General features: G+C 44.6%; 1 protein-coding gene and 1 long non-coding RNA gene across 2 annotated transcripts in view; one reads left to right on the top strand and one right to left on the bottom strand.

Moving 5' to 3' along the window:
- The window catches only part of LOC134287712 (uncharacterized), a 582,424-nt gene that overhangs the window by 365,894 nt on the left and 197,805 nt on the right, over positions 1-18,725 (bottom strand). The gene's annotated exons all lie outside the window — the stretch shown is intronic.
- The window catches only part of LOC109419928 (protein spaetzle 3), a 35,537-nt gene that overhangs the window by 11,508 nt on the left and 5,304 nt on the right, over positions 1-18,725 (top strand). The window contains exons 2-5 of the mRNA XM_062850282.1: positions 1,754-1,884; positions 15,171-15,295; positions 15,834-16,241; positions 16,305-16,430. Of these exons, the coding sequence (XP_062706266.1) occupies positions 1,771-1,884; positions 15,171-15,295; positions 15,834-16,241; positions 16,305-16,430 (773 nt within the window). The 5' untranslated portion in view covers positions 1,754-1,770. The remainder of the gene's footprint in view (positions 1-1,753; positions 1,885-15,170; positions 15,296-15,833; positions 16,242-16,304; positions 16,431-18,725) is intronic.

Raw genomic sequence — 18,725 nt, 5'->3', positions numbered from 1 at the left:
ACATTGTCAAAGGCACCCTCGATATCTAAGAAAACACCCAAACACGATTGCTTTTGAGCGAATGCTTTCTCGATATCGTAAACAACCTTGTGTAAAGAGTCACAGTGGACTTACCAGATTGGTAGGCATGTTGGTTCACATGAAGAGGCACGTTGGCCAGATGAACATCACGGATGTGATGAACTACAATGCGTTCTAAGCATTTCAGAAGAAAAGAGGTCAAACTGATAAGTCTGAAACTCTTTGCTTCTTCATACGACGCACGGCCCACTTTCGGAATAAACTTCACAGTAATATTTATTGTCGTTACACAATTCATTGACCACATTCCGAGATCCCTGGAACTGGTTCCACATTGAACAGACCTGACTAGAACCCTTCGAAAATGGTCCTTAGCAAGATGTTTCTCATTTCAGAGAAGTTATGCAAAAAATGCATAGAGTGAATAACATTTGTGGATTTACTTGAATTCTTCCATCAATATCTAGACATTTGGCATCAATTCACTTAGCCTAACCAACTGTTGTGCATTTCTCAATTGAAAGCATTATTTACTGATACAACTGTCCGATAAGACTTCGCTGAAACTCGTCATCACAATGCGATTGAAACGTCCCGCGCAGTAGCTGTACATACATACCAAACGCATCAACTTTTATTTTCATTTCGTGAGTTTTGCGAAACAGGCTGTCTGTCGGTCGACCAATTTGTGACCTATTGACTGGTTTTCACTCTGATGACTCTGATGGTGATGACGGTGCGTGTCTGGACCTTCGAGGACAATCGATCAAACTTTTTTTTTCTGTCTCTGGGGTTTTAGTATTCGCACGCGGTATGATAATTTATTGGTCGTTAATGGTCACTTGAGTGACCGGTTGCACGATCATAGTGCGCGTGCTACGTGCCAAATCAAACCGACTGGGCACGACAACTAACTACACAGTGGCATTGTATGCAAATTGTTTGGCTGCACACGATTATGTTTGCATATAGGATGACGACTGATGGATGGGAGGCAGGGCGTTTTAATTCGTGGAAATTGGATGAATAGGATTCGAGAGGGAGTTAGCAACATCATCGATCATATTTGCAAGGGTGACAAAATATGAACGCGGGCGGAGGGAGTCCCTCTTTGTTGATGATCAGTCGTTTCTTGATTGTTGTAAGAACAAAGCCTTAGGGTTTATAACATTCAACTTCAGTGTTGCAACTGTGAACTTCGTTCCCATTCGTTGAGTTTATCCATCTGGAAAACTACGCAAAGTGCATGTAAGCAACTTCTTGGAATCAAAGAAGGCAAATTTATTTCATTGATTATTTTTCCCCCTAGAAGTTCACAAGCATTGATGCCTTTCGGAGCTCATCCACTTAGCGAGCCGGGATGACACAACAGCGTGTGTGCGAAGCACGTTCCTCGAGAACACTTTTTTCGCACCGTATCATGAGAAATTAATCGCAGCCAAATGGGTGCATTGATTACCGTAATTAGAAATGCCAAGTGTGGACAAGCTTGGGGTGCTCGAGCCTGTGGAGATGCATCTCTCCCGAGGGGGAAGCACCCCATATGGCTTTATGTACTGGAAAGTACTGATATAGTGTACCGACTGTAAACAACGACAGATCGCACTTGCGAACATGGGCTGACGATTGCGGTAAAACCCCATATGACACACACGGATGCTTTCTTGTCTCCCTTGTTGAAACGAATGGGATTTCTCACCTTGTTATTTATTGTTTTTTTTTTTCTTTGCAGATCGGAAAAACTCTCGTATGCCAACGGTAACACCCATCCAGGGTCCAATTTTTCTCAAGAATGGAACAGTTCCTGTCGTGCCATTATTTGCATATCCTCAAGTCAGCAATGGGACGTTCGTCCAGATACCGGTAAGTGATGTTAAATTTAGTTATAAAGAACCATTATTAGTGTCATGATGTTTTTTTCGATTCGAGACATACAGGGGGTGGCCAAAATGTTTGAGATAGACATTTTTTTTTCTCTCACAAAAAAAGTTCAATATTTTGTAACTTTTAATAGAGTGCATCAAACATTCTCAAATTTTGACTGTTTGTCAACCTATTATATTTGCATCATTGGTATGGTACCTATCGGCATTTTTATCAGAGAGGACATGGAGTGCTTCGAAATACGCGGCACAAGAGGTATACGCAGGACTGCCAGGATGGCCTCCATGGTCAAATGGCAGCGTGCGTGGGACAGTTCCACCAAAGGAAGGTCGACCCATAGGGTCATCCCGAGGGTAGATAGTTAAATTAACAAGCGCCATGGGAAAGTAACATTCCACGTGATTCAGCTCATTTCAGGCCATGGTTGCTTCCGGCTGGTTTTGAGGAAACGGCGGAACACGTTTTGTTCGTGTGCCCACGTTTTCGCACAATGCGTAGCCGCATGCTTGCCACATGCGGAGAGGACACAACTCCGGAAAATCTTGTCCAGAGAATGTGTAGGGATGAGTTTGGCTGGAATGCCGTTTCAACGGCTATCACCCACATTGGAGCTACAGAGGAGGTGACGCGTGGACTCGGAGACGCGATGTAAGAAATGGTCCAGGGGTTCGGAGCCGGCTTCGTAGATCATACCGGTGCCCTGCGGTCGAAATCAACCCTTACTACAGCGATTAAGTGGTCGTGGAGAGGAAGTCCTTGCATACAGCAAGTCCGATCGGGTTGTACGTAGGCATCAGTTATTGATGCTTGCAAAATAGTTGGGTGTGGACTTGGGGTTTATCCTGCCCACCTTTCGAGGACAAAGGGAGTGGTGAGGACCACCCGGGAAACTGGCTAAGCGCCAGCATGCTACCGTGGTGGACTACGCAGCTAACCTTGAGGGTGCAATGTACACAAGCCCCTCTGTGAAGCAATATCTTCATGGTGGTTCCGGAGATACGTAGAGTTTGGCGACCATGGAAATGTTCATTAGGTCGAGGAGAAAGTAGTCTGTTGAGCAGATTTCCCAACCCCCCGGGTTAAGGACAAACGTCTTAAAATACCGCTTCAACAGTGCATCAGAAATTCAGACGCGCAAATCTCAAGAAGCAAGCTTCAAATTACAGTGCATTTCATTATTCTGTTCTTGCTCACTTGTAATAAGCTTAAAATGAGAAGCTCAGATGCGCTAGTTTAGTTTACAAAGAGGTTTGTGCCCTCGAAATCGTAAGTAGGTGCCAAAATCGGCGTCCATTTTGGGATTCTAACAAGTCTGTCCTTAAGAAAAAAAAAGGTTTCAGGAGAGTAGCAGGAGATGTCAGAAGCGATCCTGACCCCCTGGTCCTGGTACCCCCTGAACCCCCTGGGATTTCCTTGAGACAATCCTGAGATCCCTTGGGTCTTCATTGAAGCGCCCCTGAGATCTCATGGTACTCCGTGTAACTCCCTCAAACGCCCATGAGACTCCCTGAAATACCCCTAAGACGAATCTGAGACCCCTTTAACCGCCCCTGAGATCTCGTTGTACCCCTCAAACCACCTAGGACCCCCTTGGAACGCCCCAGAGTCTCCTGGTACCTCTTTAGAACGCCTCTGAAGTCCCATGGAACTCCCTGAGACTCTTTGAAAAGTTCCTAAGACCCCTAGAATTTCCCTAAGACCCCCTGCAACCCTGTAGACCCCCTTTGATTCCCCTGAAACTGTCTTAAGCCCTCTGTTACGACCCAGAGACCACATTAAACGCACCTGAGACCTTTAAGTACATCTAAAACCCCTTGATACCATTTTGAAATGCCTCAAAGATCTTCTGGTACCCCCTGAAACTCCCTGAAATACCTTTGAAACAGTCCTGAGACTTGGAACTCCTCTGGAAACCCCTGAGACGCCTTGAAGTGCCTCAGAAACCACCTGAAACCATCCTAGGACCTCCTGAAACGCCCCTGAAAGACCATCGGACCCCTTTTAATGCCTCTGAAAACCCTTCGGAACACCCCTGACACCTCCAGGTACCACTTACAACTCTGAGATCTCCTGGTACCCTCTTGCAACCCATTGAGACCTCCATGAACGCCCTTGAAACCCCATCAGACTCCCTTGAAACACCCCTTCGAAACTGGCTCGGACTGCCTAAAACGCCCCTGAGATCTCCTAGGACCTCATCCTTGAAATGCCACTGAGATCTCATGGTACCCCTTATACTGAAACGTCCCTGGGACCTTCAGGTAACCCTTTGAAACCCGCTGGGGCCGCCTGAAACACTTCTGCGATCTCCTGGTACATTCCCTTAAACCACTTATGATCCCCTGTAACTTCACTCTGCTCTTTCATATAAACGCTCCCTGAGCCACAGTTACCATCATTACATTTTCTAGTGTACAATATCTCGCGATTAACACAGATAGATTGTTTGAATACCCATCATATTTTTTTTTTATCTGTATTAACGAGATTTTTAGCCCTAGGCTAGTTTCATCTCGGGACCCATGCTTTACTTCCCTTCCGAAGGAAGAACTCACATTTTTTTATCGGGAGTGGGATTCCATCCCAGGTTCTCGGCGTGATAGTCAAGTTTTCTAACCAACACACTAGGTCCGCTCCACCCATCATATTTCCCGCAATAATCCGAAGATAAAATCGGCGAAGAGAATCATTGCAGTGTAGTAGGATGTCAAGTATTAGTCGGAGTCCTTTGCTGGCGTTCGTAAGATCTATTGTTCACCATGCACCAACGGATCAACAACATCCGTGAATAGACGAGAGAACGATGTTCTTTACTGAATCCGGATTCCATTCAACGCAACATCCTAAACAGACTGACATTTGTGTACGACTAAAAAAAACTGTTGGAATTCTTAGCGGGTGATTTCATCAGTTCATCATGTTCATCGCGTTCTACGGTTGTCATCATTATCCATTCATGAGCAGCCAGCTAGCGCTTGTTCTTTAACTTTGACCCGTTTTGGTGGTGTTTGAGCTGTCCCCAGCTGAATGGGTTGAAGACTTCTGTCCAATTCTCCGCCAATCCGCTCGAAAAACTTGGACAACCGGTTTCAGGAACCAAAACCGATTCTGATCGGACCGGAGCACTTCGCTTCGCGCGCGGGTGAAATTCCAGCTGATTAATTTCAACGTCAGTTGAAGTTCAGTCGGCATCGCAATAATCATTCTTGACGCGCCGCAGCGCAGTTGATTTGCATAAAAAATTGGCATATTTAAATCTGTCACAGCAGTCAGTAGTGACGGTGCGATGGTGGTGGGTAAGCTTGGCCGGTCGCATTCGAATGGGGCGCGACTCGTAAGGGGTGATTAATATTTCTCTCTCGAGTTGGCATTCACACCGAAAAGTTCTCTTATGCAACGGTGGGGATGTTCCAGTTCGAATGCGGTCGTTTCGAACATGTTGATTGATATTAATTAACTTTTTTCCTCATGACATCACAGCACAACCAGTTTCATGTCTCACATATGTTTTCAAGTCGTACCTGACCTTTCGCATAGAATTAGCACCTAAGAAGAAACACACCACCAGGGTATGCTAATCGTCTTCTCGTGTTGTGGACCGAGTTCCCAAATGCGCTCCCGATTAGAAGGACATACTAGGACAACATTGCACTTCGATCAAGTTCATGTTTGAATTGAAAACTTTCTGGTTTCTGATTTCTATTTTCCTAAACTTCTTACGTAAAATTGAAACAGAACCAGAAGTTCCAATTGTCTCATTCTTCCGTACTCGGGACCCCATATCAGAAGTTCATTAATCATACTTTTGGCACAGCAAGACACTTAACCAGGCCTGACACAACCAGCGGCCAGACAGCGTTCATTGACATTTTAATCGCATTCACACTGCTTCGGTGATATTTGGGCTTCCGACCAACAACAACGGACGATCAACTCCCCCACCTTGGAGCCGAAAGCAAATGGATGTCTGACTCCAACGCTGATCAACTGTTGTAGCTGATCGATGCCTAGTTTAGTTCGGTTGCAAGAAGCATCGAGAAAACTTTCTGAAATATACATTAGGCAAAAATCAAAACATGCGAAGGTGTTGGATAGCGAAGTTTGGAGGTGACTGATTGGATGCTACGTTGATCGCTATGAGACATCTAAACAGGTTTATCTGTTGTCAAAATGGATGTTCTTCGTGTTGTGGAATGTTGTTTTGATTCTTCAAACAATATTCAAATCAAAAGTTCAATGAACCAGACAACGTCTTAAGAGCTTACGCTTAATATCTAGATGCACCTTTACAGTTTTGAAAAAGAATAGAGAGAGAATTGTCTAGATTCCTTTCTATTATTTTAGGATTTCATTTTAGGATTCCATGTTTCAATGCTCGAGAAGATTGGGTAATTTTTCCTCAATCCAGTGGTATCATGCAGGTTATTCCAGGTTTCTCACTGACTTACCATACATACATACATTTATTTGCTCAACATCACATTTATAGGCGTGTTTGACGTGGCTACCAAAGGTGAGCTTATCGTCGATCATCACGCCCAAGTATCAGAGGCATTTCCAGGCGTTTCAGGAGGTTTCAGAGGGCTTATAGGGGGCTTCAGAGACTTTCAGGTACATTTCACATGGATTTAATGTTTCAGAGGCATTTCAGGAGGTTTCAGAGAGGTTTTGTGGGACTTCAGAAACTCTTAGGTGAGTTTCACGGAGATTCCACGGAGGTTTCATGGGGGTTTCAGAATCGTTTCAAAGCACTTCAAGGTGTCTCAATGTGTTTCATGGCGTTACATGGCCTTTCAGGTGGTTTCAGGAGGTTTAAGGGTACCTTCAGAGGGTCGCAGGGTAATTTGACGGAGGTTAAAAAGGGGTTTTAACCTGAGACGAGACTCGCGAAGAGGAAAAAAAGCAACGTCAAGTGCAGCCCAACTGAGCTGTCAGTTGTAGCCCGTTTGATTACGTTACCTAAAACGAGTAAAGTATTGCTATCCGAGATAAATTCTGAAGACAAAATTCACTCCGAGCAGCGTTTTCTTCTCCTGTACTGTCAAAAATAAATTGAAAACAAAATATTCCAATGATAACTTTGCTTGGCGATTGTTGGCGATGCAAAATTTCACCTCAACATGATTTTGTGCGTGAATGGGATTCAGTCACACTGCATGTGAGGTGATGCGGTCACGTACGTGTTTGAACCACCAGCCCAAAACATAATGTCAACACAGATAGGAAGAAGAAAAAAATAACAAAGTGGAGAAAAAGAAGACCGTCTTCGCGAGTCTCGTCTCAGGTTTTAACCTTTCAGTACTCGCGCCAATTTTTGTAACGCGAGCAGTCGCGCGTTGTACTTTGTACAACACCCATACATTCTGAAATATCTAAGGATCGTGATTGTTTAGAGGAAGACTGTCTTTGGCAAAGTTGTTGTAACCTTCATGGACTACTTGATGCTGACAAAGTTGATTCGTAAAACGTCCACTAGGCGGCGCTAGTGAGCAATTTCATGTTATATCTTATATCTCAGGATCCTGATGTCTTAGAAAGATGGTGTCTTCGGCAAAGTTGTTTGGTAGGTAAACAGCTTACATATTATTGGCCGTTTAATTGGAAATTCCACCACTAGGCGGCGCTAGTGAGCAAATAAACTTTATATCTTATGTATCTCGGGAACCTGATAACTTCAGAAAGATGGTGTCTTCGACAAAGTTGTTTGGTAGGTCAAGTACTTACGGATGATTCGCAGTTTAGTTTGAAATTTCATCACTTGGCGGCGCTAGTGAGCACGTAAATATTATATATTATATATCTCTGGACCCTTATTACTTAGACAGATAGTGTCTTCGGCAAAGATGTTTGGTATATCAAGGGCTTATAGATGAGTGACAGTTTGATTTCAAATGCCACCACTAGAAGGCGCTAGTGAGCATGTAAAATTTTAACCTCATGTAGCTCAGGATCCCGATTAAAAAGGCACGGGGCACCGTCTTCAGCCAGAGACTGTACAGACTGAACAGAACTTAACACTAGACCATGGACACGACATACATTACATGCACCAGTGGATAGCATGGTGCGGTTTCACGCTTGGTAACGCTAACCGAACGGCCACGAAGCTCCACTTTACTCAGAAAAATTTTGTCCTCGGCAAAGTTGTTTGGTAGATCAAAGACCAAATGGAGGAAAAGTTACCTCTCGTGCCGACCTTCTAAAAGATCGCAAACTTACAGATAGTTGTCCGTTTGAATCGGAATTTCACCACTAGATGACGATAGTGAAAATAAAAAATGTACATGCAATAGTTCTCAGGATCCTGGTTACTAGAAAAGAGATGGTGGTTTCGGCAAAGTTGGGGGTCGTTGAAATCAATATTTCGCCAGTAAATGGTGCTAATGAGTATGCAAATTTTATATCTTATATATCTCCGAGTCTGATTACCTGGGAAGTTGATATCTTTGGCAAGGTTGGTTGGCAGATCAAGGGTTTTCAGTTGATTGACCATTTGATTCGTGCTTCTGCCACCAGAAGACGCTAGTTGTAAATTTGCAAAAGCATGAACGTGTTATTATTCATCTAGAAAAAAAATCAACGAGCTGTAAATTTTTATGCTTCCGAAAGTTTTCAAAATTTGAAAATTACACAACTAGTTGATTATAATTTGTTTAAATTTGCACATGATTGATTAATTTTACATGAAGTTAAAGCGCTTAGTAAAATATTCAATATCTGACCGTCGTATTTCAATATACTCTATCTCAAGGTTGTCAATGTCACGGGATAAGTACATCCATCCTTTATCCATCAAACAACAATGTCGAAGACATCATCTTTCTAAGTAATCAGGATCTTGAGATATATGAGGTATAAAATGGGAATGCTCACTAGTGCCATCTGGATATGAAATTGCACGTCATATTTGTCTTTGTCAGTTAGTGTTTGATCTACTAAACAACTTTTCAGAAGACACCATCTTTCTAAGTAATCAGGGTCCTGAGACATATGAGTTATAAAATTTGAATACCCACTGGCGCCACCTAGATGTGGAGTTTCAAATCATACGGCTCTCCATCAGTTAGTGTTCGATCTACTAAACAACTTTGCTGAACTTTGCTCTTTCTAAGTAATCAGGATCTCGAGATATATGAGTTATAATATTTGAGTACTCACTTGCGCCACCTGGATGTGGAATTCCACATCATACTTGTCTTCATCAGTTAGTGTTTGATCTACTAAACAACTTTGCAGAAGACACCATTTTTCTAAGTACTCAGGATCCTGAGTTATATGGGATACAAAAATTACATGCTCACTAGCGCCGTCTATCGGTTGAAATTTGAATTTCTCAGATCACCTCGTGAAGGCCCTTGATATCCCTTGATATAACTTTGCCGAAGACACTATATTTCTAGATCATTTAGATTTTGTAATACTCTAATTCACATTCAACTGTCTATCTTATCTTAAATATAGTACGTTCTTCATATTGCGATTTTCAATTTTTCGCATTATAAGGAGTTATACTGTTTTCAAAAAAGGTCTAATAATATTCCAAATAAGATTCCTGTAGAATACATTTGGGGTTGACATCGATAGAAAAGATGGTTTCAAAGTAATAGTCGATAATTTTCATGTGTTGTACAAAGTACAACAGCGCGATTAACGGAAGGTTAAAGGCGTTTCAAAGCGTTTCAGGGCGTTTCATGGCGTTTTAATGCGTTTCAGTGTGTTTCAGGTGATTCAAGGGGGGCTTAAGGGGACTTCAGAGGCTCGCAGGTGAATGTCTGGGAGGTTTTATAGGGGTTTAGGAGGCGTTTGAAAGTGATTTGCAGCGTTTAAAGGGGTTTAAGAGGCGTTTCATAGGATTTAAGAGGCGTTTCAAAGCGATTGAAAGCGTTTTAAGGCGTTTCAGTGCATTTCAGGAGGATTCCGGCGAGTTTGAGGGGGCTTAAGGGGCTCGCAGGTGAATTTCACGAAGTTTTCATGGGGGTTTCAGAGGTGTTTCAAAGCGTTTTAAGGCGTTCCGATGCGTTTCAGGGCGTTTCAGGGTATTTCAGGAGGTTCCACAGGGATTTTAGGGGGCTTCAGAGGCTCTCAGGTGATTTTCACGGAGGTTTTATAGGGGCTTAAGAGGCGTTTCAAAGCGATTCAAAGCGTTTTAAAGCGATTTAAGGCGTTTCAGGACGTTTTAAAGAGTTTCAGGGCCAGGAGATTTCAGGAGGGTTTTAGGGGTTTCAGAGGCTCTCTGGTGATTTTAACGCAGATTTGAAAAGGGTTTAAGAGGCGTTTCAAAGCGTTTCAGGGCGTTTTAATGCGTTTCAGGAGGTTTAAGGGGCCTTAAGGGGGTTTCAGAGCCTCGCAGGTGAATTTCACAGAGTTTAATGGGGGTTTCAGAGGGGTTTCAAAACGTTTTAAGGCGTTTCAACGCGTTTCAGGGCGCTTCAGGAGGATTCGCAGGGGTTTTAGGGGGCTTCAGAGGCACTCAGCTAAATTTTATGAAAGTTTCATAGGTATTTTAGAAGCGTTTCGGAGCGTTTCAGAGTGTTTCAATGCGTTTCAATGTGTTTCAGGGCGATTCAGGGCGTTTCAGGAGATTTCACAGAGGTTTTAGGGGACTTCATAGGCTCTTAGGTGAATTTCATGTAGGTTCTGTAGGGGTTTTAGAGGCGTTTTTTATGGCACAATTGTCCCAAAAGGAGGATATATCCGATGTCTCTGGAGCCATCCTTCTGATACCTGATCTACCGAGAACTCTAACCCCAAGACCTTATTGTACATGACATTTCACAACACCGAACCCAGGATGGAACCTTGAGGGACTCTTGAGGTTATCTAAAAGAACTTCCAACCCACCTATGCGTCGTAAACTAATATGTACTCGATTCTGAAAGTAACTTCCGAGAATCTCGTACATGTACACGGGTATCCCTAGACGCAGGAGTGCATTGGCAATAGCCGGCCAACTGGCGTTATTGAACGCGTCACTTACATCCTGAATCACTACTGCACAGAAGGGGTTCTTTTACGCTGGAACGCTATCTCGGCGGTTTTTGTAACCAACAGGATAGCGTCTACGGTCGCCCTCCCCTTCCGGAAGCCGTACTGGCTATTCGAGAAATCAATTCCACGATGTGCCTCAACATTCTATTGAGGATGATCTTTTCGAACACCTTCCCCGCCGTGTCGATCAAGCATATTGGTCAATATGCAAACGAGTCTCTGGGTGGTTTCCCCGCCTCTGGCAATAATATCGCGAATTTTGCAGTGACGAACACCACCCGCCATTCGTTTTGCTCTTCCTCAGATCGTGCTCGCTGCAACCGCCGCCTAGCCCGTAGGCAGGCGCGGCGCAGGTCCGCAATCGCGCCGGTCCACCAGAAAGCCGATGGCCTCCCATTTCTAGGGTGGACTCGCCTAGGCATGGTAGCATCACACGCAGGTGAGAGCACCGCTACCAGCTCGTCGCCGTCTAAACCAAGTAGGTTTCGCTCACGGCGGAGCGGCTCCCTAAATACCCCTTATGATGTCTTCCATTTACGAGGGCTTGAATTTGGTCTAGCCGCCCCTTCCTCTATCCGCTGCCTGCTGTAGTCGATACTGTAGCGAACCGCCAGGTGGTCGCTGTGAGTGTAGCTATCGTCTATCGTCTACTTTTCAGTTAGAACTACTTCTTAAACCAGGGCTGCAAAAAGTAACGTTACTTATCGACCTCGCACCGTTCCGACTAAAGGTACTCGTGATACCGAATTATTCAGATCGACATCTAGTATGGTCAGTGTCGCTAGCAGGATCTGACACCGCTGGTTCTTGAAACGGCTTCCCCATTCCACGGCCCAGGCATTAAAGTCACCCGCTATTAACACCGTCCCTCGCCCTGTTAGCACGTCATACAGTCCAGAATCTGCGTGAATCGCTCGATCGGCCACCGTGGAGGCGGATAACAGCTACAGAAGAAGGCACGGTTTACTTTGGCGACCCTGAACCCCTCTGAAATGCCCTAAAGGCCTCTGCAACGCCACTGAGATCCCCTGAAACGTCCGTGAGATACCTCCTGAAACCCATTGAAACTCCTTGTGAAACCGTTCACAGGTCTTTGAAATCTCCTGGGTCTTTGAACGCCCCTGAGACCTCATGGCACCTTCTGAACCGCATGAGGTTCTTTGAAGCCTCATAATTTATTTCACTGAACGATGACATGCATTATCAAAAATCGATCACTGCAAAAATAATTGCCGATGTAGCGAAGCGCCGAGTTTTAGTATTAAATTACTAGAATATGTAGAGTATTTCTAGTTCAACGCACGAACCGCTAAGACGCAACCTTTTTTAACTCAATTGAAATTTTGCTCATGGATGGAAGCAAACATCTGAAAATGTTTTTCGTGTTATTTGTTTTGTGATATTCTTCACCTTACTTTTAAAAAGGGAGTATGAAAAAACCTTTAAATATTTTTCTTAAAAATATAACCCGAAAATGGATTGTTGGATTTAAATGATGCCTTCAAAGATGTTTGATGATAATTAGGACTTCTAAAAATAAAAAAAAGGCACTGGGAGTAATATTCATTGAGGATGTATGTATGTTAGCTGTCATTTAATTAAAATTTCAAAAGCCTTGCTTTTCGTTTTTTGCCTTTCTCGTGTACTGAAAGGCTATATGTTCACTCAAAAAACGAATTTTTGATAGAAGGCTCGGAGGGTCAAGTCACATATACCAATCAACTCAGTTCGACGAATTGAGATGATGTCTGTATGTGTGTATGTATGTGTGAGCATGTCCGTGCGCAAAAAAAGTTCACTCATTTTAAAGGCACTTCCCATTGGCCGATTTTTCGGATTATAGCTCGAATCGAACCGGCATTTTACAGCATTGTTAAAATGATTCCGATCGGTCAAAGCGTTCCGGACCTATGGGCGTTTCAGTGATCCGGACCAGCACCGGTGTAACTGGCCGTATATAAAACTCAACCAAACCCCATCATGCGACATATCAAATTTTGGCGATTTTTGTAACATTGGCTTCGTGGTCGTGTGGCTAAGGTCACCAAGCCTTTAGTCGCATCGTGCTAAGGAGCGCGGGTTCGATTCCCGCCGCAGCTGTCAGGAAAAGTTTTCGGCTGTGCCACTGGGCGTTGCATGCTAGTCCGTTGTCTAGTGTCGTGCTTCCTTCAAAGAGCAAATAGCTCACTGGAAGCATTGAACGTGTCCGTGTCTGTCTAAAAAAACATTTAGCATGGATGACGAATTTTATGTGGAAATGAACACTGTAGACTAGAAATTCCACGATGTCGCCCCGAAATTCAAGATGGCGTCTCCAAACTCAAGATGGTTGCTGTTCAATAGAGTTTTAGGCTCTATTTTAGGCTCTAAAACCATGCAATATGGGTATGTTTGGTATGAGAAAGATGTCTGGAGTCCAAAAATGGCGACCAGAATATCCAAGATGACGGTTTAAAATCCAAGATGGCGGCTCCAAATTCTAGATGGCGAATGTTTAATGGAGTTCTAGGATCTAAAACCAAGAAATATGGGTATATTTGGTATGGTATGGTAGTCCATAAATGGCAACCAGAATATCCAAAATGGCGGTTCAACTTTCAAGATGGTGATTTAGGCTCTAAAACCATGCAATATGTGTATATTTGATATTGGAAAGATGTCTGAAGTCCAAAAATAACGATTAAAATATCCAAGATGGCGGCCAAACTATCCGAGATGGCGTCTAAAAATTCAAGATGGCGACTGTTTAATGGAGTTTTAGGCCATGACGAACAAAATATCCAAGATGGCGACCAAAATATCCAATATGGCGTCTCTAATTCAAGATGGCGGCGTAAATTTCAAGATGGCGGCTGTTTAAGGGAGGTTTTGGCTCATCAACCGTTCAATATGGGTATATTTTTTTATCTGTATTAACGAGATTTTTAGCCCTATGCTACTTCATCTAGGGACCCACACTTTACTTTCCTTCCGAAGGCGTGAGTTTTTGTGAGTTTGTCAAGTGTTCAAACCATCACATCAGGTCCGCTACACATATGGGTATATTTGGTATGAGGAAGACGACCGGAGTTCAAAAATAGCAACCAGAATATCCAAGATGTCGTCTCAAAATTCAAAGTGGTGGCTGTTTAATGGAGTTTTGGGCTCTGAAACCATTTAATATCTGGTATGGGAAAGAAGGCTGGAGTCCAAAAATGGCGACCAGAATTTCCAAGCTGTCGGACTTAAATCCAAAATGGCGGCTCAAAACTCAAGATTGTTCTATATCAAAAGCTAGATAAACGATACGGCGCCATCACCGCCAGATGGATTATTTAAGGTTTTTTAATATGTTTCTATGGAAAGCTGACTTCCATCCTTAAAATTTGCCAAGTGGTCCAAGATAATCATATACTTTTAACTGTATTTTTCTTGAATTTTTATTTTTCATCCTTAAATATGCTCAAACATCTTCGAAAACATCGTATCAATCCAACAAACCGCTTTCGAGTTATATTATTTTGAAGAAGAAACCAACCGATTTGAAAGGCAATGACTACCAAATGTTTCGAACCCGATGACGTAATTCTAGCAAGGTTTGCTCCCGTTCAAAGAACGGAAAAGTATCGCTCGTTTTCCCATTCTAATCCAACCGAACCGCAAGGATAGCAAAATAAATCAATTTGTCAACTGTTCTCATACCGTTGTTGCCGCAAATGTATGGCACTGGGTGTGAATTTTAATGCGCAAAAGTGGACGCACCTACTTCACCTGGCTATACCTACCAATCGAGTCACATCTGGACGATTTTTATGTAGGATACACAGCAACGAATATTAAGATATAGGAGAGCCTAGCAAAGTCCAACGAAAGTTGGATCTTCTGAGAAGTGTTCAGGTACCATAGATCACAGGTCGTGCAGATCAATCGGCGTGACTTGATTTTGTCATTCAAATGGACGAGCTAACGACAACGACGACGTCGTCGGTTGAAACTGCTTTTTTATTTATGTTATCGTAAACTGTCACGTCAAGCGATGGAACGTGACACGACTTTCGCGCATTCAGAGACATTATTTTGGCACTTCCAAGGAATCCGATCAAACGAGCCGCCTCGCGTGAATTCTGCACGTTCCAAAACGGTAGCCCGTTGATGATTCAGCTGTTGTGTCACGTTTCGGGAGTATATTGGTTCGGGTTTCGATTAAGAGGCAGGGAGTTTATAGCGATCGATTTGTTGCGACCCATATTAATGTGCAGCTAATGATTTGAGTTTGCTTTTATGCTTCTCTTTTGCAGATCTGGTGGACGGCCCTATCAGTAGCGCTTGGTCTCAACGTGCGGGGAGATGTGATCAAAGGTGTTCCTTGTGTTAAGAAGAACCATCAGCTGTTCTGCCCGACGGCTGGCAATAGTTATCCAATGTAAGTAATAGAACACTCTCAGCAGTGTCTTGCTGAATACCTGCGCGACCATAGCTTTGTCGAGACTATTCTCTTTCGATTAACAATCAACATTGATCTGTACCGACCCTCCTCCAAAGAGACAAACGACATTCTTTCGACATTTAAAAGTAATCATCTTGTCCCACTCAAACTTGATCTCTCAATCTCCCCCGGTGTCGTCGCCGGTCGTTGTCACCAGCAGCACACACCATCATCAATGGTGGTGACAATCCAACACAAACCGTCACCTTTGGCTGAATGGGTGGCCGTTGCAAAGCTATACTTCTTCCGACTAAATAGAATGGCAAGGTCGTTGATTGCTTGGCTTCTTTCACTTTGTTCCACCGTTGAATGTTGGAAGCGATTGGATACCGTCGTTAATAGGCAAATGAACATTAGAGTTGTAGTACAAGTACATGCCACTTGTAGGCCGTTTTACTCGAAGAAGAATCTCTTGATGAGTTGTAATGAAACAATCTACTAACCATATCCTACCCAATCCCAAAACTATTTCCAGAGACAAAATCGAAACGTTCATCGACGAGAACAAGGCCCTAATGAAGCGGATGTACGGGGACTTCGAGATGTCTTCGAGATATCCACCGCTGCAAACGAACCGGAAAAGGAAGCGGCACGTCCAGGGGATGGACGACGACTTCACGATACTGCCGGAGCTGATGGATCTCTACGGAGTGCCGGGATCGTTGAACGATCCGGTGTCGTCTTTTGGCGGCAGTGGTGATTCGTACTTCGGACGGTTACGGGACAAACGGCAGAGTTCGAATGGGCGCGGTAATGGTGGCGGTGGAGGAGGAGGAGCAGGAGGAAGCGGTTCCAATGGTAGCAACAGTAATGGGAATGGTAATGGGAATGGAAACAGGAGGCAAGGTTCGTCGCCGGATAGCAGTGGAGAAAGCACCGGAAGGTGAGAGGGAGATGATACCATTCAGTTAGGATGATTTACCGATGTTTTTATTTTTTATTTCAGGGTGGACGCATGCGAATCAAAGATCGAAATCGTCACCCCGTATTGGGCCTCCAATTCTGCGGGAAAAGTACGTGCCATTGTCAATACGCAGCATTTCGAGCAGGCAATCCACCAGGAGGTTTGTTCGTAAGTATTTGGTGTAGTAAAGCTCGTAAGGGGAGATCCGGTGGGGGCCCGGTGTGGTGTAGATGTAAAATGAGTTACCATAAAACAGGAGGTCTGATTGCAAGTCCAAGTTATTCCCATAGATTAATTTATAGGCTGCAAAACGGTGAGTCGATAAGGAGAGCGTCCAACATAGCTCTGGTCCTCACAAGTTCCTACCTGATGCTTCCACGGGTCAAGCGATGACAAAGACCGCCAGCTAAGAGTTGTGTGCTTAGCTGGTAGTGCAGCCTGGGCACTGTTGTCCTTCTGACTTCAGCTAGATTGAGGAGGTACGACCCGAGCGTCTGTTCACCAAGGAGTTGCGGCTCAAACAGAGTCTTTCTGGCATCCAGCGGCTGTGTAAGAAACGCTGCACTACGCCCAGGTGGTAGCCCCATCAGCGTGGTCGTCCCAGTGTTGGTTGGGACGTTAAACAGAACTGCAGTTCTGGCACGATCGCCGCGCCACGATGGCGAGACAGGAGTGTTGGCGTAGGCCCAATAAGCCGCCCGTAAAAATCACCGTTGAGAAAATACGACTCGATACAATCGGCAAAGACCCACGCGACGAAATAAGGACTACAATTGGAAACTTGTAACATGGAATTGCAAATCACTTGGTTTCGCAGGATGTGACAGGATAATTTACGACGAACTACATCCCCGCAACTTCGACATAGTGGCGTTGCAGGAACTTTGTTGGACTGGACAGAAAGTGTGGAAAAGCGGGCATCGAGCGGCTACCTTCTACCAAAGCTATGGCACGACCAATGAATTGGGAACAGGATTTATAGCGTTGGGCAAGATGCGATAACGTGTGATCGGGTGGCAGACGATCAACACAAGGATGTGCATATTGAGAGTTAAGGGCCGTTTCTTCAACTACATCAGCATCAACGTCCACTGCCCACACGAAGGGAGACCTGATGACGAGAAAGAAGCGTTCTACGCGCAGTTAGAGCAAACATACGATGGTTGCTCGCCGCGTGACGTGAAAATCGTTGTCGGCGACATGTCAGGAAGGGAGGAAATATACAGACCGGTAATCGGGCGAAACAGCCTGCACGCCGTATCGAATGATAACGGCCAGCGATGCGTAAACTTTGCAGCCTCCCGTGGTATGGTAGTCCGAAGATCACCCTGGAGATCATCCGACCATCAAACCGAAAACCAAATCTACCACGTTCTAAACGACGGTAAATTCTTCTCGGATATAACCAATGTGCGCACATACGCAGTACGAATATAGATTCGGATCACTACTTAGTCGCTGTATGCATGCGCTCAAAACTTTCGACAGTTATCACCACGCGTCAAAGTCGAACGCCGCGGCTCAACATCGAGCAACTTCGTAACGTAGAAGTGGCTCAAGACTACGCGCAGCAGTTAGCAGTGGCCCTACCAACGGAAGAGCAGCTTGGCGCAGCTGCACTTGAAGATGGCTGGAGGGACATCCGATCCGCCATAGGTAGTACCTCGGCTACAGCACTAGGCTTCGCGACTCCGAGTCACAGAAACGACTAGTACGACGGCGATTGTGAACAGTTGAAAAACGAGAAGAATGCAGCATGGGCGAGAATGCTGCAATACCGTACTAGAGCGAAAGAGGCATTTTACAGACAGGCACTGAACAGGCAGAACTCAGTCTTCCGGATGAAGAAGCGCCAGCAGGAATAACGAGATCGCGAAGCGAAGGAAGAGCTGTACCGCGCTAAGGACACACGAAAGTTCTACGAGAAGCTGAACCGCTCGCGCTGAGGCTTTGTGCCACAAGCCGACATGTGCCGAGATATTCACGGGAATATTCTCACGAGCGAGCGTGAGGTGGTCGAAAGGTGGCGGCAGCATTACGATGAGCTCCTCAATGGCAACGTTGTAAGCACCGAAGCTGGCGTGGTAACAGATCTAGGAGTACGTGCGCAGGACGAAAGATTTCCAGCCCCTAACCTTCAAGAGATTAAAGAGGAGGTTAGCCGGTTGAAAAACAACAAAGCCGCTGGAGCAGATCAACTACCAAGCGAGCTACTAAAATACGGTGGAGAAGCACTGACTACACTGGGTCATTACCAAGATTTGGGAGGAGGAAGTATTATCGGAGGAATGGATGGAAGGTATCGTGTGTCCCATCTACAAAAAGGGCGACAAGTTGGATTGCGCGCGATCACACTACTGAGCGCTGCCTACAAGGTACTCTCTCAAATGTTGTGCCGCCGTCTATCATCGATTGCAAGAGAGTTGTGGGGCAATATCAGGCTGGATTCATGGGTGAACGCGC

This window comes from Aedes albopictus, chromosome 2, assembly GCF_035046485.1.
Source record: "Aedes albopictus strain Foshan chromosome 2, AalbF5, whole genome shotgun sequence".
Taxonomy (NCBI): Eukaryota; Metazoa; Arthropoda; class Insecta; order Diptera; family Culicidae; genus Aedes; species Aedes albopictus.
The sequence above is the reverse complement of the archived record's forward strand: the minus strand, read 5'-3'. Positions and strand labels throughout refer to the sequence as shown.